Here is a 23,381-nt window from a genome sequence, read left to right on the forward strand (position 1 = left end):
AAGTTGAACATGTATGGCCAGCTTAATGGGCCATACACACTATAATGCCTCGTACACACGTACCGATCTTCGGCCGTAAATATTCGGCCGACGACCGATCGGCCGATTGTAGGCTTGTTAGTATGATGCTTCCGACAGCCGACAGCGCATTTTCGGCCGAACAGAATCTGTCGTGCAGGCATTAAAATTTTTGTTGGCCAACACCAGAACGGCCGATTGTTCGCCAGTCAGTACTGAATTCGGCCGACAATCGGCTGATTTGCAAGACTGGGCATGCTCAGAAAAGAAAAAACACAGGGAAAGTTAACCATCACATGACATCACTTCTGCAGTCGTCTGTTGTTGGCTGACAAAATTCGTGTGCAGTCTTTTGCAGTTTTCAACAGACAGGACAGCCCTGGACAAAAGACAGCCGATCGTTCGGCCGACGATCAGTACGTGTGTATGGGGCTTAAGATTTTCTGAAGACTTTTTCCTTTAGATTTACCAAAACCAGATAATATGAGGTCAAACCTAAACACTTTCAATTTGTATGCAATCTGGCAGGCCCTTGCACTACATAGAAAAGGTAAATCTGAAGGAAAAAGTCTTCGGAAAATCTTATAGTGTGTATGGCCATACATGTTCAATTTTTGTTGTACAATTTTCTGATAGATTAACCACACACCACATAATGTGATGTCAAAGCTAAACAACACTTTCACTTGTATCCAATTAGGCAGGCCTTTGTACTACATACTTGAAGGTAAATTTCAAGAAAATTGGACAGAAAATTGTATGGCCATACAAACTATAAGATTTTCTGAAGACTTTTTCCTTCAGATTTACCTTTTCTATGTAGTGCAAGGGCCTGCCAGATTGCATACAAATTGAAAGTGTTTAGGTTTGACCTCATATTATCTGGTTTTGGCAAATCTAAAGGAAAAAATCTTCAGAAAATCTTAGTGTGTATGGCCCATTAGTCTAAATGAAAAAGCCACTTTGTGCTCATTCTGAGATTATTGAAAGCATTTCCTATGTGTGTTGACTTGATGTAGTAATTTTATATATATTTTATATATATATATATATATATATATATATATATATATATATCTTTTTTTTTTTTTTTTTTTGGGTTGTTGAATTCTGAGTTCTGGGGTTGCACTGCATATGTTCAATCAATTTGCAAATTCTCAGATTTGCAAGCTCAAACACTGCTATTTTTCAGAGTGTAATGTGGCTCTATATAGGAAGCAAAACTAATATGGCTTCCCACTCAACAAATATATTAATTTCACACATATACAATGTTTTATTTTTGGGGTGTTGCTTGTCATATATAACAACAGACAGTTGTAGGTAGTTCAGGGATTTGAACACCCAAATACATTGTTGCAAGGCAGCTGTGCTAACCACTTGGATATTTTGGTCAGTTTATTTAATCAAGCTCAAGCTCAATACATATTTGCAACATTTTTGCAAAACACAATTTACACAAACATAATCACTTTGTTACATTTATTTCATAATATATGTCACTGATAGTTTCTTAGCCTATCAATTTATATTTAAAATACTAATTTTTCACAGAAATAAATGTTTTAAACACCTATATATAATTTCCAGCATGCAGGATTATTTTTAAAAATTTGTTGATATTATACAGTTTCACTAAACTAGGTTAATTATTTGGGAATTGTGGTCTCTGAGGTTTTTTTTTTGTTTGTTTCTTGTTATCTTTATACCAAGCATACATGCACTGGCACCTTAAGAGCCCATTCACATTGAGGCGACACGACTTCGGGGGGCGACCTGTGAAGTCGCGTGCACCACTGTGCACTGTGACTTGCAGAGACTTCACATACTGGAAGTCTCTGCAAGTCGCTCCGAGGTCACCCCAAAGTGGTACAGGACCCTTTTTCTAAGTTGGAGTGACTTGTGTCGCTCCTATTAGAACGGGTCCTGTACTACTCAATGGACCGCGACATACCGCGACTTGTCAGGCTGACAAGTCGCCTGACAAGTCGCGCTAATGTTAATGGGCTCTAAAAATTAATATAGTTTGATTCAATTAGTCCATCAAAAAATTTTAATAAATAAAAATTATTTGAGCTTGAATTGGGTCTAAATAGAATATATATATATATATATCATTTTTTTTTTTTTAAAGTACAAATCACACATGCTTTGAAAAAAATGTCATTAGCTTTAGGTAGTTAAGTGGTTAGCACCGCTGCCTTGCAACAGTGTATTTGGGTGTTCGAATCCCTGAACTACCTACAACTGTATGTTGTTATATATGACAAGCAACACTAATACGGCTTCTCCCCAAAAATGAAACATTGTATATGTGTGAAATTAATATATTTTTGGGGTTGGTTAGATATAGGAAGTAACAATAATATATAGTTTTTTGCATATATATATATATATATATATATATATATATATATATATATATACACATATGCAAAAAAACATATATTATTGTTACATTCTATATCTAACCAACCCAAAAATATATTAATTTCACACATATACAATGTTTAATTTTCGGGGAGGAGCCGTGTTAGTGTTCCTTTTCATATATATATATATATATATATATATGTATATATATATATATATATACATAGGCAAATCAATAAATAAAACATATATATATATATATATATATATATATATATACATATAATTATTTTTGGGTATCTATCTATCTATGTATATATATATATATATATATATATATATATATATATATATATACACATATATATGTGTGTGTGTGTATATATATATATATATATATATATATATATATATATATATATACACACACACATATATATATATATATATATATATATATATATATATATATATATATTTATGTATAGATATATATTTTTTTGTGATTCATATATATATATATATATATATATATATATATATATATAGACATACATAGATATGTGCAAAAAAAAAAAAATAAAAAAAAATAAAAAAAAAAAATAAAAATTATTAGCGCCGGAATAGCGCCGTTTTACCGCGAATTTGCGGCGGTATTTGCCGCAAATTCAATAAAACTCCCACTAACGTTTTCAAAAACGTTATTTTCAGCCTTGTTTTTGGTTTGGAGCATGCTCACATGGGCTATCTGCCAGAAATTGACTCTGGAGCTATATTTGCATTTTACACTTTTATTAATATCTTTTTTTCTACTTAACATTTTCACACAGTTTAAAAGCAGTTTAGCTCAAAATCATATAACACATCTTTCCCACACATTTTTTATTTTTTTCCTGCCATATTTTGTGATTTTGAAAAAATTAGTCAACCTTTTAGCTGGACTGTTTTTAAGTCCAGTCCTGACATTAGTTGATCTTAATGAATCTCACAGTTGGCGTTATTTTCCGCCCGCCGTTCTTTGAATACCAATTTCAGACTTAAAAATTCACCGGTTCGCAAAATCCCGCCGAAACGCCAATTCTCCGTACTATGAATCAGGCCCATTATGTCTCGACTTTATTAAAAAGCATAAAAAACATTTTTAAAAAGTTAAAAAACTTTTTTTAAAAAGTTAACATTATATAAAAACGTAAAAATAAAAGTGTTGGTTGAGGTGGATCGCAATGGAACTCTCCATCCGCCAACTGGTATATTTGATAACAATACATGTATAAATACCAAATTTTACAATATGTAAAAAATATATAAAAAAATATATAAAAAAATCTAAACACCAAATTTTGAAAAGGAGAAAAGTGATGAAGGAGGAAAGGCTTGGCTGAAAGGGAACAGTAACTAAGAAAGAAAGTGTATATCAATCATAAGAGGGACTAATCATTATTTATATGGGCATTAATGTCCCACTCTACATTCATGCCCCAGGGCTGATAACACTTTAATTCGTGAATCCAAAACGTTTCGCGCCTGGAGATAGTCCTTTTCATATCACTCCCTCTCCAATGGGGGGAGTAGCCTTCAATCACGACGGCTTTCAGTTGTGAATAGCTTTGATTATGACATCTGTCATGATGGGCTGAAAGGCTGTGTCCAGGGAATCCGATTTGTATGTTGGTAAGATGCTCCCCAATTCTTATACTTGGGGTTCTAATCGTTCTTCCAACATACTGCAACCCACATCCACAAGTAAGGAGATATATAACTCCCTTGCTTTGGCATGTGACAAAGTTTTGGATATCATACTTTTTCTTAGGTACTGTGGAGTTAAAAGTTTTGGTTCTCTGTGTTTTTAACTCTTTACATACCCGGCATTTTTTACAAGGAAAAAAGCCTTTAAGATTGGAAAACATTCTAGGGATAGCAGGCTTCTCAACTGGAGTAGGGGCAATCAGGTCTTTCAAATTCCTGGTTCTCTTGTATATGATGGGGGGTCTTTTGGGAAGTTTTGGTCCTAGGATTCTATCTCCCTTAAGGATATGCCAATACTTCCGGAAAGTCTTGTTAACCCATCTATATCCAGTGGAGAAGGAGGTAACAAAGGCATATTCGAATTTAGAAAAGGCGCCATTTTGTTTAGGTTTAGGGACCACTAGTTCTCTTTGTGGTACATCTTTGACTTGAAGGATGCTTTGTTCCAAAGCGTCTTTCTTGAATCCTTTTTCCAGGAATCTATCCTTCAGTATGTCGCTCTGAACCTTAAAGTCATGAGAGTCCGTACAATTACGGCGGATCCTCCTAAACTGACTGGTGGGGACCGAAGATAGCCAATTCGGATGATGGCAGCTATCAAGGGGGATAAACCCATTCTTATCCGTGGGTTTAAAAAATGTCCTAGTGCCAAACTTGCATCCTATCCTATAGATGGTAAGGTCTAGGAAGTTGATGGAAACCTCGCTGAACTGATAGGTGAGGCGAATGCCCCAATCATTGCAGTTCAGTCGTTCCATAAAGAGTTTGAGGGAAGGGGTGTCACCCTTCCACAGCAGTAGGACATCATCTATATATCTCCTCCATAGGAAGATATTAGACTCACGGTTGTCATAGATGTTACGGTCCCATAGTGCCATAAACAAATTTGCAAGGCTGGGGGCAAATTTTGCTCCCATCGCCACTCCAGTCTGTTGCAAATAAAAATTCCCACCATAATAAAAATAGTTGTGCTCCATTCCGAACTGTAAAAGCTCCAGAATGAACACTTTTTGTTTAAATGGAAGGTCAAAATTGTTGTCAAGGAAGGTGCTGACAGCTTCATATCCCATTTGGTGAGGTATGATGGTATACAGGGATGAAACATCCGCTGTAACCATCAATACCTCACCATCTGTTTCCAGGTTGGTGAGTTCCTGGATACACTGGGAGGTATCTTTTAAGAAAGCGGGGGTTTGCTGCACAAGAGGCTGGAGGAAATGATCCACATATTTTCCTATGCGTGAAGTGGCTGAATCTATCCCACTTATTATTGGTCTACCTGGGGGCTTTATTAAGCTTTTGTGGACCTTGGGTAGATAATAGATAAGTGGGATTCTAGGGGCTAAAGGAACTAAATGTTCTTTTTCTTTTTCATTAAGAATGCCCTCTTCATAACCTCTCAAAATTAAGCGTTCAAGCTTCCTCTTATATAGGTGAGTCGGATCGTTCGGAAGGATCCGGTAAGTCTCACCATCAGACAATAAACGGTCCATCTCCTCCACATAATCATCCTTTTTCAGCAGCACAACCCCACCTCCCTTGTCAGCTGGGCGTATGATTAAATCTTTACGCTCACAAAGTGACTTAACTCCTTCCATCAGATCTTTCTGAATATGGTGAGAAAATTTAGCTTCATCAAGGTCCTTCAAAACCAAATCTTTGAATACCGTGATGTTACTACTTTTGACGCCTTGGGGGTTAAAGAGTGAGGCATTTTTTAAGTTAGTGTGACTGTAAGGGGAAACTTGGTAGCTGGTATAGTTTCTTTCCTTAGCATTTGACAAAAAATGTCTCTTCACATTTAATTTTCTAACATATTTGTGCACATCTATAAATGTGTCAAATTTGTTGATGCCTTTCTTTGGTGCATATTTCAGGCCTTTATCTAGGGTCCGTTGTTCTGAATCTGTCAGGGTCACTCCACTTAGGTTAAAGATGCCCTGCCCTTTCATCTTTTCCTTTTTCCTGGAGTCACCTCCCCTGCACCCCCTTGTTTTTTTCTTTTGCCTTTGTTGTGGCCCTTCCCTAAAAAACCCCTCGGTTTTTGGCTAATAGGGGTGTTGGTAGAATGGTTATATTGAGGTTCATATTCATCATCCTCACTCTCGTCTGTGTCCTCTTGTAAAGATTCATATCTATTATTGGACACTGACTGTCTTGGGTCTTGATAAGAAGGACCAAAATAATTTCCCTCATAATCCAAAGACAATCTCCTAGATTTTTTAGGAGAGGGTGAGGTACGGTGTCTATAAGCAGGTCTATGATCTTCCTCCTCCCATCTCAAATTTTTGGTTTGAGAATGGGTGACCCCTTTTCCACTTTTCCCTTTGGTAGATTGGGAGAGGGATTTCTCCTTTAAGGGTTTAAATTTGGAGTGGTGAGCTCCAGATGTAGAAGGTGCCGAATTTCCCGCAGGGGGGGGGTTTCCGGTTGTCAGGCTGTGAGTTTTCCTGCATTTCTCTGGAATTTGGATTTTCACCTTCAGCATTGGCTAAAGCACTAGTGGTTGCACTAGAACTCTCCCCAGTGTTCAATTGCCACTTGAACACATGGGTGGAGTTGTAGTCTTCCACATCTCGGAAATATTTTTTCCGTTTCTTTATTTTCTGTTCCTCTTCCTCCATAGTGAGGATCTCTCTTAGCTCTTGTGTATACATTTTGTAAGCCTCTTCTTCTTTAAATGGAGCCAGCTTCTCTTTAATTTCTAACATCTCCTTGTTAAGTCTAATGGTCTTCCTCCTCTTTTTATCAACAAGGAAATTTAGCAGGCTAATGCCCCCCCACTTTGGAAGCAGCTGATTGTTCCGGTCCATTCCGAGAGCCATCCCTGTCAGCTTGATCAGTTGGGACTTCTGGACATAACATAGTACATGCTCACATCTCTCCACATTGTGGTAAGAGTCCACTCCTAACACTGGGTGTCCACATGTGTATATCAAGTCACTGAGAACCACTTTGGATCACTACTTTTGGGACAAGGCCCCACCCACCTCCCAACACTCCCTTACCTTCACTCCAATTTGAAAAGAAAGACTTTCTATAGTTTTTTCACTTTGTTTGGATTTGAATGCCTATGTTTTTGGTGTCAACCCAGACACCATCCATGTATTTTTGAACATTGTTTCACAATTTGTTTAGCGCACTTTGGTAATGTTTCCTATATTACTATTTTTACACCGAATAGGTATGTGGGGGAAATCCAATAGATTCACACCATGCAATATAAGACTTCCATGTGCTGGAAGTCGCTTTCCTTGCTTTAACTGGAGGTAGGAATAACTGAAGCTGACACTCCCTTGTCCTTCAGTACCTGGGTCTCAATGGCCAGGCCATTAAGCCAGCGACTGTAAAGCAAGATGGAAGATCGGTCCCTGAGACCGCAAATCCTCCCTGAGAGGAAGTCTCCAAGGAGCGTCCGCGACTAGCCTCACCAAGTCGGCGTACCAGGCTCGACGAGGTCAGTCCGGAATTTCCAGAATAACTGGATTTCCCTCCACCTCTATCCTGCGAAGAAGTTCCCGCAGCAACTTGAGAGGATGGAGGGCATGCCGTAGCTGATACTGCCCCCACGGGGCGATCAGCGTTTCTGCTGCGTCCGCTAGAGGATCGCGGCGCGAGCTACAAACCTCCGCACCTTCCTGTTAAGCCAAGGTGCCAACAGATCCACATCCGGGATGTCCCAATGAAGGGACAGCTAGTGAAAAACCTCTGGATGAAGAGGCCATATGCGATTGGATCCGAATCGGGCTGCTCTAGAGCTGCTCGATCCAGTAAATCAGACAAAATCTGATCGCTCTCAGTTCCGATACCCTTATTGGTAATCTGGATACTATCGGAAGAAATGACTTCCCCTGGTTGAGCATCGTAGACTTCCTGGTCCGCTCGCTCAACCGGATCCGATTGTCCAGGGAATCGGAATTCTGATTCCATTAAAAAAGAATCTCCTTCAGGAGAATTCGGGTATGAGACTGGGTATACGGTACTGCCTCTAAGAAGGCCACCATCAGTCCCAGCCAATTGACGGACAGCAACATCCGAATCGTTGACTGAACCTTCTGGAGTTTCTCCGCAAGGAGAAACTCTCTTGCCCAGGATGTATCCAACCTTAGGCCCAGATAGTTCAGTCTCCTGGTGGGAACCAGGGATGATCTTTGGAAAAGCGAAAAAACGCTGATGTCCTGCGATGATGGGGATATAAAGATAGGCCTCCTAAATGTCTATGGACGCCAGGAAATCCCCCTGATGCAGGGAGGCCACCACTGTACGGATGCACTCTATTTCTTCCCAAGTCCAGATTTGGACGCACCTTGCCCTCTTTCCTGGGCATTGTGAATAGGTTTGAATAGAACCCCTGAAACCGTTCAATGTTAGAAGGGAAGAATCGCACCGGTGGAAGTGATCGAAACTCGATCCTGTGTCCTCCAGAAACCAGTGAAGACATCCCCCCCACCCCAGAGATGGGTAGGGGCGCATCAGGCTGTATCTTCAGGCTTGGCTGAGCCGGACTTTTTGTTTAGCCGACCAGCGCCCTTTGAAACCCCTCTAAAGGGGCTTTGGAGGGTTTCGCCTTATCGCCCGCCCTCGCGGAACGAACAACTCTTTATGAGCAGAAAAGGAAGGTCCTCGTTAGTTACGAGGTCCTTTTATCCTAACAGTCTGTGGCAAGACAGCAGGTGGTACCGTCTATCCTATAAAGAGGAATTCCTCAAACGGATAGCACCTAGCCATGCGTTTGGAAATAACAGGGGTTCGTTTCAAAACGACCCCATTTGGGTAAAGGAAAATCCTTCGCCCTTTTGGTGGGCTAACAAGTACCAAAAAGGAATCTCAGTCTCAGCTACCTCTGCCGGTGTAACCTCAAGACTAAAGGTTTCCCGGATGGACACAACTAGTGCATCCACCACTCTTGTGCTATGGCGGAGGCAGAAACGTGCTCCTCACTGCTGAGGAGATATTACCTGAGACAACAGCCCCTGAAGTATCTGATAAACAATAGGGGTAGGCGGGGGTCGCTTCTTGACCCCCGTCCCTGACAGGCCACCTCCACCCGGGATACCAAAGACTCCAAAACTGCCGATAATGCATTAAAAACAAGTGGGGTACTGGAGGGTCCTGCGGCCACCTTGAGGGGATCAGGTGGGGATACCTATGCGGCAGGGTCAATGATTATACAAGACACTTGCCAGCGACAAAAAATGACAAAGTAAAAAACTTTTTTTTTTTTTTTTTTTTTGTGTCCCCCAGTCGCAACAGCGCCCCTCAGTGTTACCTGCCTTTTTGGACCCCACAGAGAGAGAGAGAGAGAGACCCCAAGGCTCATCCCTGATGCACAGAAGTTTTCATCAGCTTGCTCAGTGCTTGTCTTGTTACAGACAGGAAGTCTTTGGCCCTATTTCCTGGGTAAAGGAGGCAGCTCCGCCCCTTAACACGCCATCCGGCGCCTCCCCCTGGCTCCATGAGGTGTTTGAGTCACCTCAAACATGGCCGCCCCCATGCTGGAGACACGAGGCTACACCAAAATGGCGGCCTCGTGCGATCTACCAGACAATGGCGGCGGCCTGCACAGAATAGCGGCATGTCTGCAGAAGGATCTCGGCCTCACAACCCTTCACCCTCATGGTGGTCAGCGTGGTCGGCGGTACCGGACCCTGGCGGGCCGTATGCGGTCCGTGGCCGTCGGGAGGCATCTGCTTAGCTGGAGGAATGATCTGGAATGCAGTATACATGTATAGACATCGCCCTGTGGCTTCTGACAAGTAGGATACCTTATACTATCACAGTAAAGTTCTAGTACTGCCACTGACTACAATCATTTTCACATTTTTACAATTAGATTGTCAGCTCCCAAACCAAGCCTCCTGGCTTCTTGTACACAAAAATCACACTCAATTAGGGGGATCTGTGACATGTTATAGGATAGAGGGGAACCCATCCTTACCATTACAGAGAGGGGCCTGCGTTCACCACAAGACCCGTCAGGGGGAAAGGGGGAACATACTACTCACCATACCGGAACCAGGCAGGCGCCAACTCCTGACAGTACCCCTCTCCACCGAGGTAGGAGGGCTGTCGACCAATACGGACGCCGTGACTCATGGTCTTTGGCGTTTCAGCGAGACGTTTAACTCGCAGGGTCAGTCCCCGTGCAGTGGGACTATGTCGCGGCCGACCCAGCGCGGAGCTATGGCCTGCACGCGCTCGTAGGCTGAACTGGGGTGACAACTGGATCTCAACATCCAGCCCGTCGCCCAGTTCAGCTTTCTTGCTTGAAGATCTCACAGGAACACTGGAGAAAAAAAGCTGTCTAAAAAATCTTTTCTAAGAAAAAAATCCTGCCAGGACCGAAGATCCCAGCAAGGTATCTAGGTCCTTACTCCTAACTAGACAGAAAAAAACTGATTTGCTAGAGCAGGAAGTAAGAGGATATACCCTCTGGGACTGCCCCTAGGGTGTGGCCAGAACGTTTTCTTTCCTGTCTAGTCCTACTCCTGTAGAGGGCAGCATAACCCGAGGGTGTTGAATCACCGAGGACTACGTCTGTCAATGAGCGATAGAGAAATATATTTATACCCCTTGAAATGTTCCACATTTTGTCATGTTGCAACCACAAACATAAATGTACAAAATGGTTTACAAATAAATATCTGAAAAGTGTGGCATGCTTTTGTATTTAGCCCCCATTACTTTGATACTACTAACTAAAATTTAGTGGAACCAATTGCCTTGCAAAGTCTTCTAATTAGTAAATAGAGTCCACCTGTGGGTAATTTAATCTCTGTATAAATACATCTGTTCTGTGAAGATCTCAGAGGTTTGTTAGGGAACCTCGGTGAACTGTTCTGTGAAGATCTCAGAGGTTTGTTAGGGAACCTCGGTGAACAAACAGCATCATGAAGGCCAAGGAACACATCAGACAGGTCAGGGATGAAGTTGTGGAGGAGTTTAAAGTAGGTTAGGTTATAACAAAAAATCCTAGGCTTTGAACATTTAACGGAGCACTGTTCAAGCCACATCTGAAAATGGAAACAGCACAACTGCAAACCTACCAAGACATAGCCATCCACCTAAACTGACAGGCCAGGCAAGGAGAGCATTATTCAGAGAAGCAGCCAAGAGGCCCATGGTAGTTCTGGATGAGCTGCATGAGATCCACAGCTCAGGTGGGAGAATCTGTCGACAGGACAATTCTTTGTGCACTCCACAAATCTGGCCTTTTCGGAAGAGTGGCAAGAAAGCCATTGTTGAATGAAAGCTATAAGAAGTCCCATTTGCAGTTTGCAAGAAGCCATGTGGGGGACACAGCAAACATGTGGAAGAAGGTGCTCTGGTCAGATGAGACCAAAATTAAACTTTTTGGCCTAAAAGCAAAATGCTATGTGGGGCAGAAAACTAACACTGCACATCACCCTGAAAACACCATCCCCACGTGAAACATGGTGGTGGCAGCATCATGTTGTGGGGATGCTTTTCTTTAGCAGGGACAGGGAAGTTGGTCAGAGTTGATGGGAAGATGAATGGAGCCAAATACAGGGAAATCCTAGAAGAAAACCTGTTTGAATCTGCAAAAGACTTGATACTGGTGTTGAGGTTAACCTTCCAGCAGAACTACCACCCTAGACATACAGCCAGAGCTAAAATTGGAATTATTTAGATCAAAGCATAGTCATATTTTAGAATGGCCCATTCAAAGTCCAGACCTAAATCAAAGACAAGACTTAAAAATTGCTGTTCACAGATGCTCTCCAAAGAATTTGACAGAGCTTGAGCTATTTTACAAAGAAAACTTCACTCTCTAGATGTGCAAAGCTGGTAGAGACATACCCAAAAAGACTTGCAGCTGTAATTGCAGGGAAAGGTGGTTCTACAAAGTTTTGACTCAGTGGGGCTTAATACAAACGCATACCACACTTTTCACATTTTCCTTCAACTTCACAATTATGTGCCACTTTGTGTTGGTCTATCACATAAAATCCCAATAAAATACATTTACGTTTTTGGTTGGAGCAAGACAAAATGTGGAAAATTTCAAGGGGTGTGAATACTTTTTCAAGTCACTGTAATATATGTTTACAAAATAAAGAAAGGCTGACATATATGGAGTGGGGGTGTATCTCAGTCCCAAAATTGTACACAAAAACAAAGATAATGGCCCACGGGACTTTTAAGAGACACACAACCAATATTAGTTGATTGGACGTTGTAGACCATTTATTGGTCATATGAGAAGACCCTGATTATTGCATTAATTTTAAGTTGTTATATTTAGGAAGGGGGTTCCCCTCCCTTTTTTTTTTTTTTTTTTTGCATGGGGTGTTTGTTTTATGTTGTTTGTTTTGTTCTTCGATTCAGATCTGTGCTTCTCCCGATAAAGAGAATTACAGATGTCGCGAAACACCTTGAGATGGAAACAGCAGAGTGCTTGGAATAGATGAAGTCATATCTCTTATGAATTTGTACTTCATTTTTTTGTACGGTTTCTACTGATAGATTTATATTGTAATGGTTGTTCACGATCTGATTTAATATGTATAATGTTTCTATGTAATAAATGTATATTTTTTTTAATATTGGTTGTGTGTCCCTTAAAAGTCCCATGGGCCATTATCTTTGTATAATATAGGAGTTTCACTTTCTAAATTGATTTAATGAAATACATTAACTTTTTGATGATATTATAATTTTTTGAGATGCACCTGTCCATTTATTTATTTTTATTTATTTTTTCATTAAATTTTTTTTACATGGAACATTTTAAGCCAAAAGTAGCAGGTACAATAATATATATTTAGCACAATGCATCATTGAGGACAAACTATAAAATGCGTAGTTTATTTTAAAAAATGGCAGGCACAGCTTGAAGACAAAAAAATAAAAAATAAACATGTAATCCATACTTTAAGGTTATGTAAATGGCCCAAATTAAATTTACAAATGCCATGCAGCCAACGTCCAGTGGAATGCTTGTTTTAGTGCAGGATTCTATTATTCTGCTCTGGAAGTATCACGGTTTCTGAAAGTTACATAATGGCAACCTCCAGCTATGGAATGGGAGCTTAAGCTGTGCCTCTTAATACCTGTACAGATTCTATTTAGTGGAAATGAGAACATTTTCCTCATATGATCTTTTCCCGTTTTAAAGTTCTTCTTTCTCACACATCTTCAGCGCCTTAAAAATATGGACATCAACTTTCTGATCATAAAGAACCTGAACCACTTGAAAATGTTGCCTCATCATGTCCAGGAACTGATGGTCACGTTGATATCTAAGCTTGCATGACAATAAGATAACAGTATTTTCTGTACTTAGATGGAGAATCGTCTTCAGCAGATCTTGGAATGTTTCCTCCAGATAGATGATATCTGCTCCTACTATGACATCAAATGTTGAGAAATTCTCCAACCCTTTGCCCCATGTGAGTGGTTTTACAGACATTTTGTGTAGAAGATCTGCTGGAAGATTATCATGAACATTTGTCTTTAGAAATTCCAAGGCTACTTCTCGATCTGTGACTGTGACGTCAGCACCTAGAACAGAGGAAATTGATTTGTGTAAAAGGCAATAATAAAGTCGTTTTAGATTTATGAACAATCACATAAAAAAAAAATCTACGTACCACAGTGGCTAATAATTCTACTCCTAACTTAAAGTGTTACTAAACCCAGGAGCCTGGATTCACTATATCTGGTCTCCCACAGTACACAGAACATAGAAATGCAATTATTTTAGTAAATATAAACTGATAAATACCTTTTCTCATCAGCTTTATATAGCAATTAGAGCAATCTTGTGACTTGTATCAGTGAGTGCTGATAGTTTGAAGGAGTAGTTTTCATTTCTCAAGATTGTCCTATCAGGCTTCAAGACCCTTAATTCTCTACCCACATTGCTATCTTTTCCTTCATAAATCCAGAAGCTACATGTATAGCCGTTGCCCTGTCACAGAGCTTATACATCTTGACCCCATAGCAACTATAAACTGCTAAACACCTTTCCCATTCAGCAGGATATAACAGTCTTGTGACTTCTATTGGTGTCTGCCTGAGCACTGGTTAAAGCTTGTAGGAGGAGTTTTCATTCCCTTTTGACTGTCCTCTGAGGCTGCATGACCCCTGACTTTCTGTCTGGACAGTGCTGATTGTCCCTATGCTGATCACGCCCCCTCCCCCCCCCCAAGAAAAAGAAAAATAAATTTCTAGCAATACACACCAAACTGAGTATGTGCAGAGTGCCTCCAATGACCTGTTCTATCAGCAGATGGATTGGGGACAGTAAAAGAAGAGGAGGATCAGAAAAGAAAGGATCAAACAGCCTTTTTACACAAAGCAAAGGAGAACTCCTTAGGTTCCACAGTGAGTATAACAAGCATGCTGTACTGCATAAACAGACTGATTTTGCTCCTGGGTTTAGTAACACTTTATTGGTCCTTCAATTCTCTGACTAAATGTTTTTTTCTGAATTGATTTAACACCTAAAGCACAACTAAAGGCACTATACTTACCTCCTCTCTAATGGTATGGGTCCCTTGTCGGCGCTGGCAACTTCTCAACAGGTGCCAGTCTTCAGGCATCTCCATTGGCCAGAGCACAATGACGTAACTCCTGCGCATGCGCAATAGTCAGTCATCCCAGCATACAGGGATAATGCTGGCGAAGTAAGCTAATAATGCGCAGCTCAGTTTACATGCTGAAGGAGACTGAGCAGGCAGGTAGTGTATTTTATTGCAGTACAGACATTGCAGGTTTCTTCTGTGATAATAGCCTTCCTGTACAGTCTGTAGTAAAATTTCTTCTTTAAGGTCTGTGTTAACTGGCTTTGAGTTTGCGCTGATGGCATCAGTTTGACATTAGTTGAACCACATCCCACCTGCAATGTATTGCAGGCAAGCGGCTGGCATAGGCAAAGCGACGTACCAGTCCGTCGCTGCCTACTTACGGATTCTGGCAGCGTGCGCGGCAGGAGCCTGTCAGCATGTCCCATCCAATGACATGTCCAGAACCTGCTAATTGGCTCTGTACACACAGCTCTGTTCAGAGAGAGCGATCTGGCAAGGATGAGAAACCGAGACATCTAGTAGCACACTTTACACACAGTTTGGCACACAATTAACACCTTGATCGCCCTAGATGTTAGCCCCTTTCCAGCCAGTGTCATTAGTACAGTGATAATGTATAGTATTATCACTGATCACTGAACATTCAAAATCAGTCCAACTGGGGGGTGGGCAACAAAGTAAATGCTACTAGGTGCACAGAACAAACAGGTCAAGAAGGCCTGACAGAGAGCAGCCTTATGTTTCAAGCTGGCATCAAAGGAGGTCTAAACATCCACCTGGTAGAACTTAACAAATGTCTGAACAGAAGACAAGATGGCAGCTCTGCAACTCTGAGAAACAGATCCCTAATGCACTAACTCATCTGGTACAGGGTACTTTAGCAAGGAAGGGAGGAACCCTAACTTTAGGGTGTCAGGGTCTGGATCTGAACATGGGACCTCTGATGTGTCTGGTGAGCCACTTCAAATGCTGGGCAGCACCCTGTCTGGTCCATTGGACAATCCTGTCTTCTTTCTGCTGAACTCTAAACTCCTTGCTCCTCCCATGAACTTCTTTATTTAAGCCATGTCTCCTCACTTTCTGTTTGTCAGAATATTGTGCTCTTTCCAGCCAAAATCACTCTGGTCACTCCTGCTGCCGTCAATATCTTTTCTACCACTTGTTACCGACCTTTTCGCTTGTTCCTTGACTGCGCTCCAACTTAATAACAACTTGGGACCACATGTTCACAACTTTTTTGCTTGTTTACGGACTATGTTTCTGCTCAATCCCTACTTACTATATCTGCTACTGGACTGTAGCTTGCTAACCTCCTGGTGGGGTGGTTCTGAAGACTGCGACCTTGTACAAACACCGAGCAAAACCCATAGCAAAAATTAACAACTATAAGTTAGCCATTTCACCCATTTCATTTTTATCTTTCTTTTTTTGCATATATATTGTGGCTGTGAAAAATAAAACACACAATTATTAAATAAGTAAAAATTAAAAAAATAGATTAAACTCTTGATAGAAGGATCCAACAATCGATCCAAGATCTAAAATTAGAATGAACAGTGAAACCAGGATCTAAAAATAGATCAGAGTGTTTAGACCAAGATCTAAAAATAGATTGAGGATCTAAAAATAGATCAACAGTTGAGGCTAGGGTCTAAATATAGATCAACAGTTGAGGCCAGAATCTAAAAATAGATCAACAGTTGAGGCCATGATCTAAAAATAGATCAACTGTAGAGACCAGGATCTAAAAACAGAGCCAGGATCTAAAAAAAAAAAACAAACAAAAAAAAAAACAAAAGGGAACAGTTGAAATCAGAATCTTAAAATAGATCTGGGATCTAAAAATAGATCAACAGTTGAGGCCAGGATCTAAAAATAGATAAACAGTTGAGGCCAGGATCTAAAAATAGATCAACAGTTAAGACCAGAATCTAAAAATAGATTCAGAATCTAAATATAAATCAAACAGTTGAGACTAGGATCTAAAAAAAAAAAAAAAAAAATCAAACAGTTGACATCAGGATTTAAAAATAGATCGAACAGTGAGGCAAGAATCTAAAAATAGATCAAAAGTTGAGGCCAGGACCTAAAAATAGATCAAACAGTTGAGGCCAGGACCTAAAAATAGATTCAGGATCTAAAAAACAAAAAAAAACCCAAAACAAAAAGGAACAGTTGAGATCAGAATCTAAAAATAAATCAATAGTGGAGGCCAGAATCTTAAAATAGATCTGGGATCTAAAAATAGATCAACAGTTAAGACCAGGATCTAAAAATAGATCCAGAATCTAAATATAGATCAAACACTTGAGACTAGGATCTAAAAATAGATTCAGGATCTAAAATAGATCGATAGTTGAGGCTAGAGCTGTAACGAAGGATTAGTTTCACGTTCAATTAGTTGGCCAATTATTGTTGTTTTGCAGTTGGCTTAGCCAAATGACACAGACTGTTTTATATGAAGTGAAATATTAACATAGAACCAAGTTTGCAGTTCCATTTTGAGATGTGTCTGCAGTTCTGAGAAACAGCATTCACAGACCTGGCAGGAATATTGCACTAATAAGGAGACTGGCAATTCTATAAAGAAGTAGTCTGGTAAATTTTCCCTATACAAATACATAATTAAACTGGTAAAGGAAATGTTTTTTCAATAATTGTCAATAGCACAATTGCTTATGTGTACAGTTTGTAATTCTATCTGCACATTAGAACAACCATATTAGTTTATTACATATGCAGGCTACTTCTTGGGGGCAGTGTCACTAGGTGCTTTACTACTCCTCAAAATCATACATCGAAAAAAAAACCCACCAAAAAACAATGCTCTCCCTGTGTGGCTGCCATTATATTTCAGCAGATTTTAACCACTTGCCTGCCGACTGCTAAACGTATATACTGTATATACATTACAGAAAACTATTTAATGATGTGGCGCTTTGCTAATAAGGGTTCAGTGATGAGTATTAGTACTTCCAAACATAAAGTGATCTTGTGTTCCGTAGTGCAATAATCAATTAATTGTGCACAAAATATGAACAAATACTCTAGAATTGATTTATATTAGAAGGTAAATAACATTCCCCGTAGATATTAATCTACAAAATGAATTCACATGTTGCATTTGGTCCAGTTTCTATAAAGTGCTCTAATTACTATGGGATATATTAAATTGACTCAAATCATATATGCATACAAAGATAAAGTGCAGTAGATCAAAAATGAATGTCCAATACTCCCCATGCTTCAGAGTAAAATAATTGATCATTAAAATGTGCAAACAATGTCCAATGTGCAAAGCATGCCAAACAGTCTATGCCCCCCTCCCGCCGCTTCCTGGACATCTCCGGGCTTCCCAGACTCGTCGGTTAGCCTGGAGCAGATCTGATCCTCTCAGTGGCTAGGCAGGAAGCTGAGTAAGGGTAAGATAGCCCCCACTTGGCTCTATGCCCTTGGAGGACCGGAGCGACGTCCGATGTTACGTCTGCCTTCGGGTCTCAAAGTGATTGTAAAGTCTTGTTTTTTTTTTTAAATAACTAACATGTTATACCTACCTGCTTTGTGCAGTTGGTTTTGCACAAGGCAGCTCTGAGCCTCCGCTTCTCAGGTCCCTTTTCGCTGCTCCTAGCCTCTTTCTCCTGTCGAGTGCCCCAACAGCAAGCAGCTTGCTATGGTGGCACCCAAGCCGAGCTGCAGCTCTCTCTCCTGATTGGCTAATGGATGATAATTGACAGCCGCGGGAGCCAATGGTGCCACGGATGTGTCTAAGTCAATAAGGAGGAAGAGTCCCGGACGGCCAAGGGTCTCGTGGACATTGCTGGATAGAGATGGGGCTCAGGTAAGTATTAGGGGCTGCTGGGGAGGTTGCTGCACGCAGAAGGCTTTTTATCTTAATGCATAGAATGCATAAGGATACAAAAAACTTTACAACTCTTTTAAAGGGATGATTTTTCTCATCTCTTAAAGACATAATAACTTTTTTTTGTTTTTGCTTTTAAGTATAACAGTGAGATCTGAGGTCCTTTTAACCCTAGATCTCGCAAAAAAGAGCCTTGTCATGCTTTCTTCCATTACAAGGGATGTTTACATTCCTTGTATTAGGAATAAAAGTGATAAAAAAAACTGGATTTTTGACTTACCGTAAAATCCTTTTCTCTTAAGCTCATTGACAGACGCAGGACTGATATCTTGATATCTGTAGGGTTATACTGCCCCCTACAGGAGTAGGACACTAGGCAGGAAAAAAGTTCTGGCCACACCTATGGGCAGTCCCAGGGGGTATATCCTCTCTCTCCCTGCATAGGATGTCAGTTATCTAACAAAGCAGTGTCAGAGACTCACACCAACCCAACTCAAAATAGAGGGGCGGGTACTGCGTCTGTCAATGAGCTTAAGAGAAAAGGATTTTACGGTAAGTCAAAAATCCAGTTTTCTCTGTCGCTCATTGACAGACGCAGGACTGATATCTTGATATCCGTAGGGACGTCCCAAAGCAGTGCCATAAATGAGGGGTGGGATTATAGAAATAAAATCCAAACCAGAAGGCCAAAACAGAGCCAACCAGAAGAACAGAGGACTCATTAAACCAAGCAGATGAGACCCACCTGAAAAAACAAAACCCCCGAGGTAGACCAAAGGTCCCCTCAAACAGCGGCCTGCAAAACCTTGCGGCCAAAAGAGGCATCCGCCGATGCCAGCACATCAACCTTTTGTAAAGGTATGAACCGACGACCAGGTAGCCGCCTTGCAAACCTGAAGCATAGACGCCTGATGGCGGAAGGCCCAGGAAGCACTAAGAGCCCGAGTAGAGTGCGCCTTAACAGGGAACGGAGGAACCCGACCCTTAATAGAATAAGCCTGCACCACCATCTGTCTGATCCATCTGGAGATGGTCGCGGCAGACGCAGGCAACCCCTTTCTAGGGCCATCCGTGATCACAAAAAGTGAATCAGCCTTACGAAAAGAATCAGTAGTAGCCAAGTACACCCTGATCGCCCGAACCACATCCAAGGAGTGTAAGCATACGGGAACAGAGCGAGCGCCACTCCAGACAAAACCCCTCGCCGCCCAGTGGGGGGGGGGGGGGTGTCGGCCAAAGGAGACGCTGCGACTCGGCCGTCGACCGGTCGTATGCGACTCGGCGGGACGTTTAACCCGCGGGCCAGTCCCCGTCCAGCGGGACTATGTCGCGGCTGACCCAGCACGGAGCTAGGGCCTGCACGCGCTCGTAGGCCGGCTGGGGTGACCACTGGATCTCAACATCCAGCCCGTCGCCCAGATCCGGCATAATTGCTTGAAGATCTCACAGGAACAACTGGAGAAAAAAGCTAACTAAAAAAAATTTATCTAAAAAAGCTTGCCAGGACCAGAGATCCCAGCAAGGAACTTAGGTCCTTACTCCTGACTAGGCAGAAAAAAACTGACATCCTATGCAGGGAGAGAGAGGATATACCCCCTGGGACTGCCCATAGGTGTGGCCAGAACTTTTTTCCTGCCTAGTGTCCTACTCCTGTAGGGGGCAGTATAACCCTACGGATATCAAGATATCAGTCCTGCGTCTGTCAATTAGCGACAGAGAAAAAAAAAAATTAAAAGGGACCGTGTAAAAATAAAACGTAAAATAAATTTAAAAAATAAAATAAAATTTAATGCGCCCCGTTCCTCCGAACTTGCATGCAGAAGCGAACGCATACATAGGTCATGACCACATATGAAAACTGTGTTCAAATGACACATGTGATGACACATTCTTTAGAGTGAAAGCAAGATTTCTAGCACTAGACCTCTTCTGTAACGCTAAACAGGTAACCTGTATACATTTTTAGTCCCGGTTCACACTTATGCGATGCGGGAAGGCTGCGAATTCGCAGCCTGTTCCCGCATCGCAAACGCACATCTGGCAGTTCACACTGCCATATGCGATACGCGGGGGGTGTCAATTGAATGTTAACGACACCCCCAGTTTGATCGCATATCGCAGTGCGATCTGACAGTTCGAACAGGATCGGATCGCACAAGTGTGAACCACTGTGCGTTCCGATCCTGATGCGGCTGGAAAAAAGGGTCATGTGCGTCTTTGCTGCGGGTGCAGTGCGAATTTCAGCCATACAAAAAGTGTATGGCTGAATTCGCATCCGCACATTCGATCGCATGTAATGAAGGAGCAGTGCGCTCCGAATTACATGCAATCGCCGCAGCCGCACAAATGTGAACCGGCCCTGAAAGCGTTGCCTATGGATATTTTTAGGTACCATCGTTTGTTGCCATTCCATGAGCATGTGCAACTTCGAAGCAACTTCTGTTTACTCAGAGTAACATCTCACATTCAACTCTCACATTATACAAAAAAATTGGGCTAACTTTAGTGTTTTTTTTTTTTTTTTAATTCAAAGAAGTGTATTTGTTTCCCCCAAAAAATTAAGTTTGCAGGACCGCTGCACGACCGCCATCTTATTCTCTGGGATCTCTGCAAAAAAAAAAAAAAATTATATTTATATATATATATATATATATATATATATATATATAAAATGTTTGGGGGGTTCTAAGTAATATTCTAGCAAAAAGCTACTGATTTTGACTTGTAAACATCAAAATGGAAGAAAAAGGCCTGGTTTTTAAGTGGTTAAAACGCAAAAACAGGAAGATACAAAAATGACAATGTATTGCAAACTAGGTATTTATAAAGAAGTGTGTTTGTACAGTAAATGATGGTATTGAATAAAGATACAATGTTCCTTGCCCATATAGGGCAAAGTGACAATCCACCCGTGAAGGGCAACCCCCAACCCTTTTATACTCCTCTTGCCTGCGCTTCCTTTCCACACCTTGATTCATTGCAACTGGAAACACTAACCCGGTGCTTCTGGGTATGGAGGAGCATATGACTGCTTACTGTATCTGTAACAGTGTTCAAGTTCCTGTGAAATGACTGAGAATGTGAAGGCACTGCTGATTTCAGTAGGAATAAAAAGGGTCAGATGGGCCATTTTCAGAGACTGTGTGCATAACATCTAGACAATTGCTAGAAGATCTTCTGATGAACTGGAGCTGGACAGAGGGATAGGAAAATTATCTCCTGGTTAAAGTGAAAACTGAAACTACTTCAGGAAGGAAGTTTTGGGCCTGAACACCACCTTTTCCTTGTGTAAGACCAGAAAAGACTCTTCACAAGACAAGGCCACCAGTTCAGTCACTTGCAGACTTGTATAAAGTACTCGAAATTTCTACTTGAGTAAAAGTACAAGTGCTTGATCAAAAAGTGACTTGAGTAGAAGTGGAAGTGCTCGCAGAAAAAGTTACTTAAGTAGAAGTACTAAAGTATTCAACATTTTTTTTACTTAAGTATTGCAAGTAGTTTTTTCAAAAAATTTGCTACTTAAGTACTAAAAGTAAAAAGTACCAGTAGTTTTGAAAAAAAATTTCTACTCAAGTACTGAAAGTAGAAGTACAAGTACTGTGTTATGTAGTTATTAAAGAAAGAAGTCAAAAGTTTGAACATCATATTGTTTTTTATTATTTCAAATGATTTATTCAAATGATTAACCTGTGTTTGTTAGTAGTTTCTTGATGCACTTTAAGCGCTGTAGCACCATTTATTTGTTTGTTTCATATTTTCTTTTTATTGGAAAGATTTGGTATAGCAGCTTTTATTATACACAGCCTTTATTTTCGTATGCGCTGATTTACAAATGACATTATACACATTTTTTTGAGCTTTATGCAACCTGCCATCTACTGTTCTGGCAGTGGTAATTTTTATAATTGTAACGAGTAACTATGCAGCACAAAAAAAAAAAAATACTTGAGTAGAAGTATCGAAATCATCGAAAAAATGTAGTGAAGTAAAAGTAGAAGTAGGAGAAAAAAATTCTACTCTAGGAAAGTACAGATACCGCATTTCGGTACTTAAGTACAGTACTTAAGTAGTTCTACTTCGTTACTATACATCTCTGGTCACTTGCCTCACAACAGCATGGCAACATAAAAAGGAAACCTTGAGAGTGGAATGGGGAAATATTCCTGCTTGGTTCCAATTGCGGTATTTCAAAGTGCCGAGAACCAAACGCATATCCTACTGGGTCATAGGAGGAGTGACCCTGCACAAAAAAGTCTTGGTCAAGGAATGAGAAGTCAGCGGTCTCTGGAACAAACTCGCAAACACAGAGACCTGGCTCTTAAAGTGGTTCTAAGGTTAAACCATTTTTTTTTTTTACCTTAATACATTCCCTGCATTAATGGAAAAAAAAAATGCCCCATTATCAACATTTACGTGACTTCTTTCACTGCTGTCCTGGCTCCAGCCCTGCTCCTCGCTCTTCCTGATCCCACAGGAAACACTAATAGTAGAAGATGGCATAGGCTCCTGCTGCTGTCAGTCAGACTCCTGTGAGGAGGGAGTAGGGGTGTGGCTTACTGGTGTTGGGTTTCTATGGACGCACACAAACCAGGATGCCCCTCAGGATCTGGTGGACGAAGGAGCAGACAGTGCTGGCAGGGGACTGCCAAAGAGGAGATAAAGGACCGCTCTGTTCAAAATCAGTATATCCTTTAAAGGGGTTGTAAAGCTTCGGATTTTTTAAATAAAAATAACAAACATGCTATACTTACCTGCTCTGTGCAAGGGTTTTACATAGAGTAGCCCCGATCCTCCTCTTCTGGGGTGCCCCGGGGGCGCTCCTGGCTCCTCCT

At 41.0% G+C, this 23,381-nt stretch overlaps 1 protein-coding gene across 1 annotated transcript in view; it reads right to left on the reverse strand.

Moving 5' to 3' along the window:
- Nucleotides 1-13,120: 13,120 nt before the first annotated feature.
- METTL21A (methyltransferase 21A, HSPA lysine) overlaps nt 13,121-23,381 on the reverse strand; it is a 67,316-nt gene continuing 57,055 nt past the window's right edge. The window contains exon 4 of the mRNA XM_082260578.1: nt 13,121-13,662. Within this exon, the coding sequence (XP_082116704.1) occupies nt 13,271-13,662 (392 nt within the window). The 3' untranslated portion in view covers nt 13,121-13,270. The remainder of the gene's footprint in view (nt 13,663-23,381) is intronic.

The sequence above is a fragment of the Pelophylax lessonae genome, assembly GCF_965119305.1.
Source record: "Pelophylax lessonae genome assembly, chromosome: 6".
Lineage (NCBI taxonomy): Eukaryota > Metazoa > Chordata > Amphibia > Anura > Ranidae > Pelophylax > Pelophylax lessonae.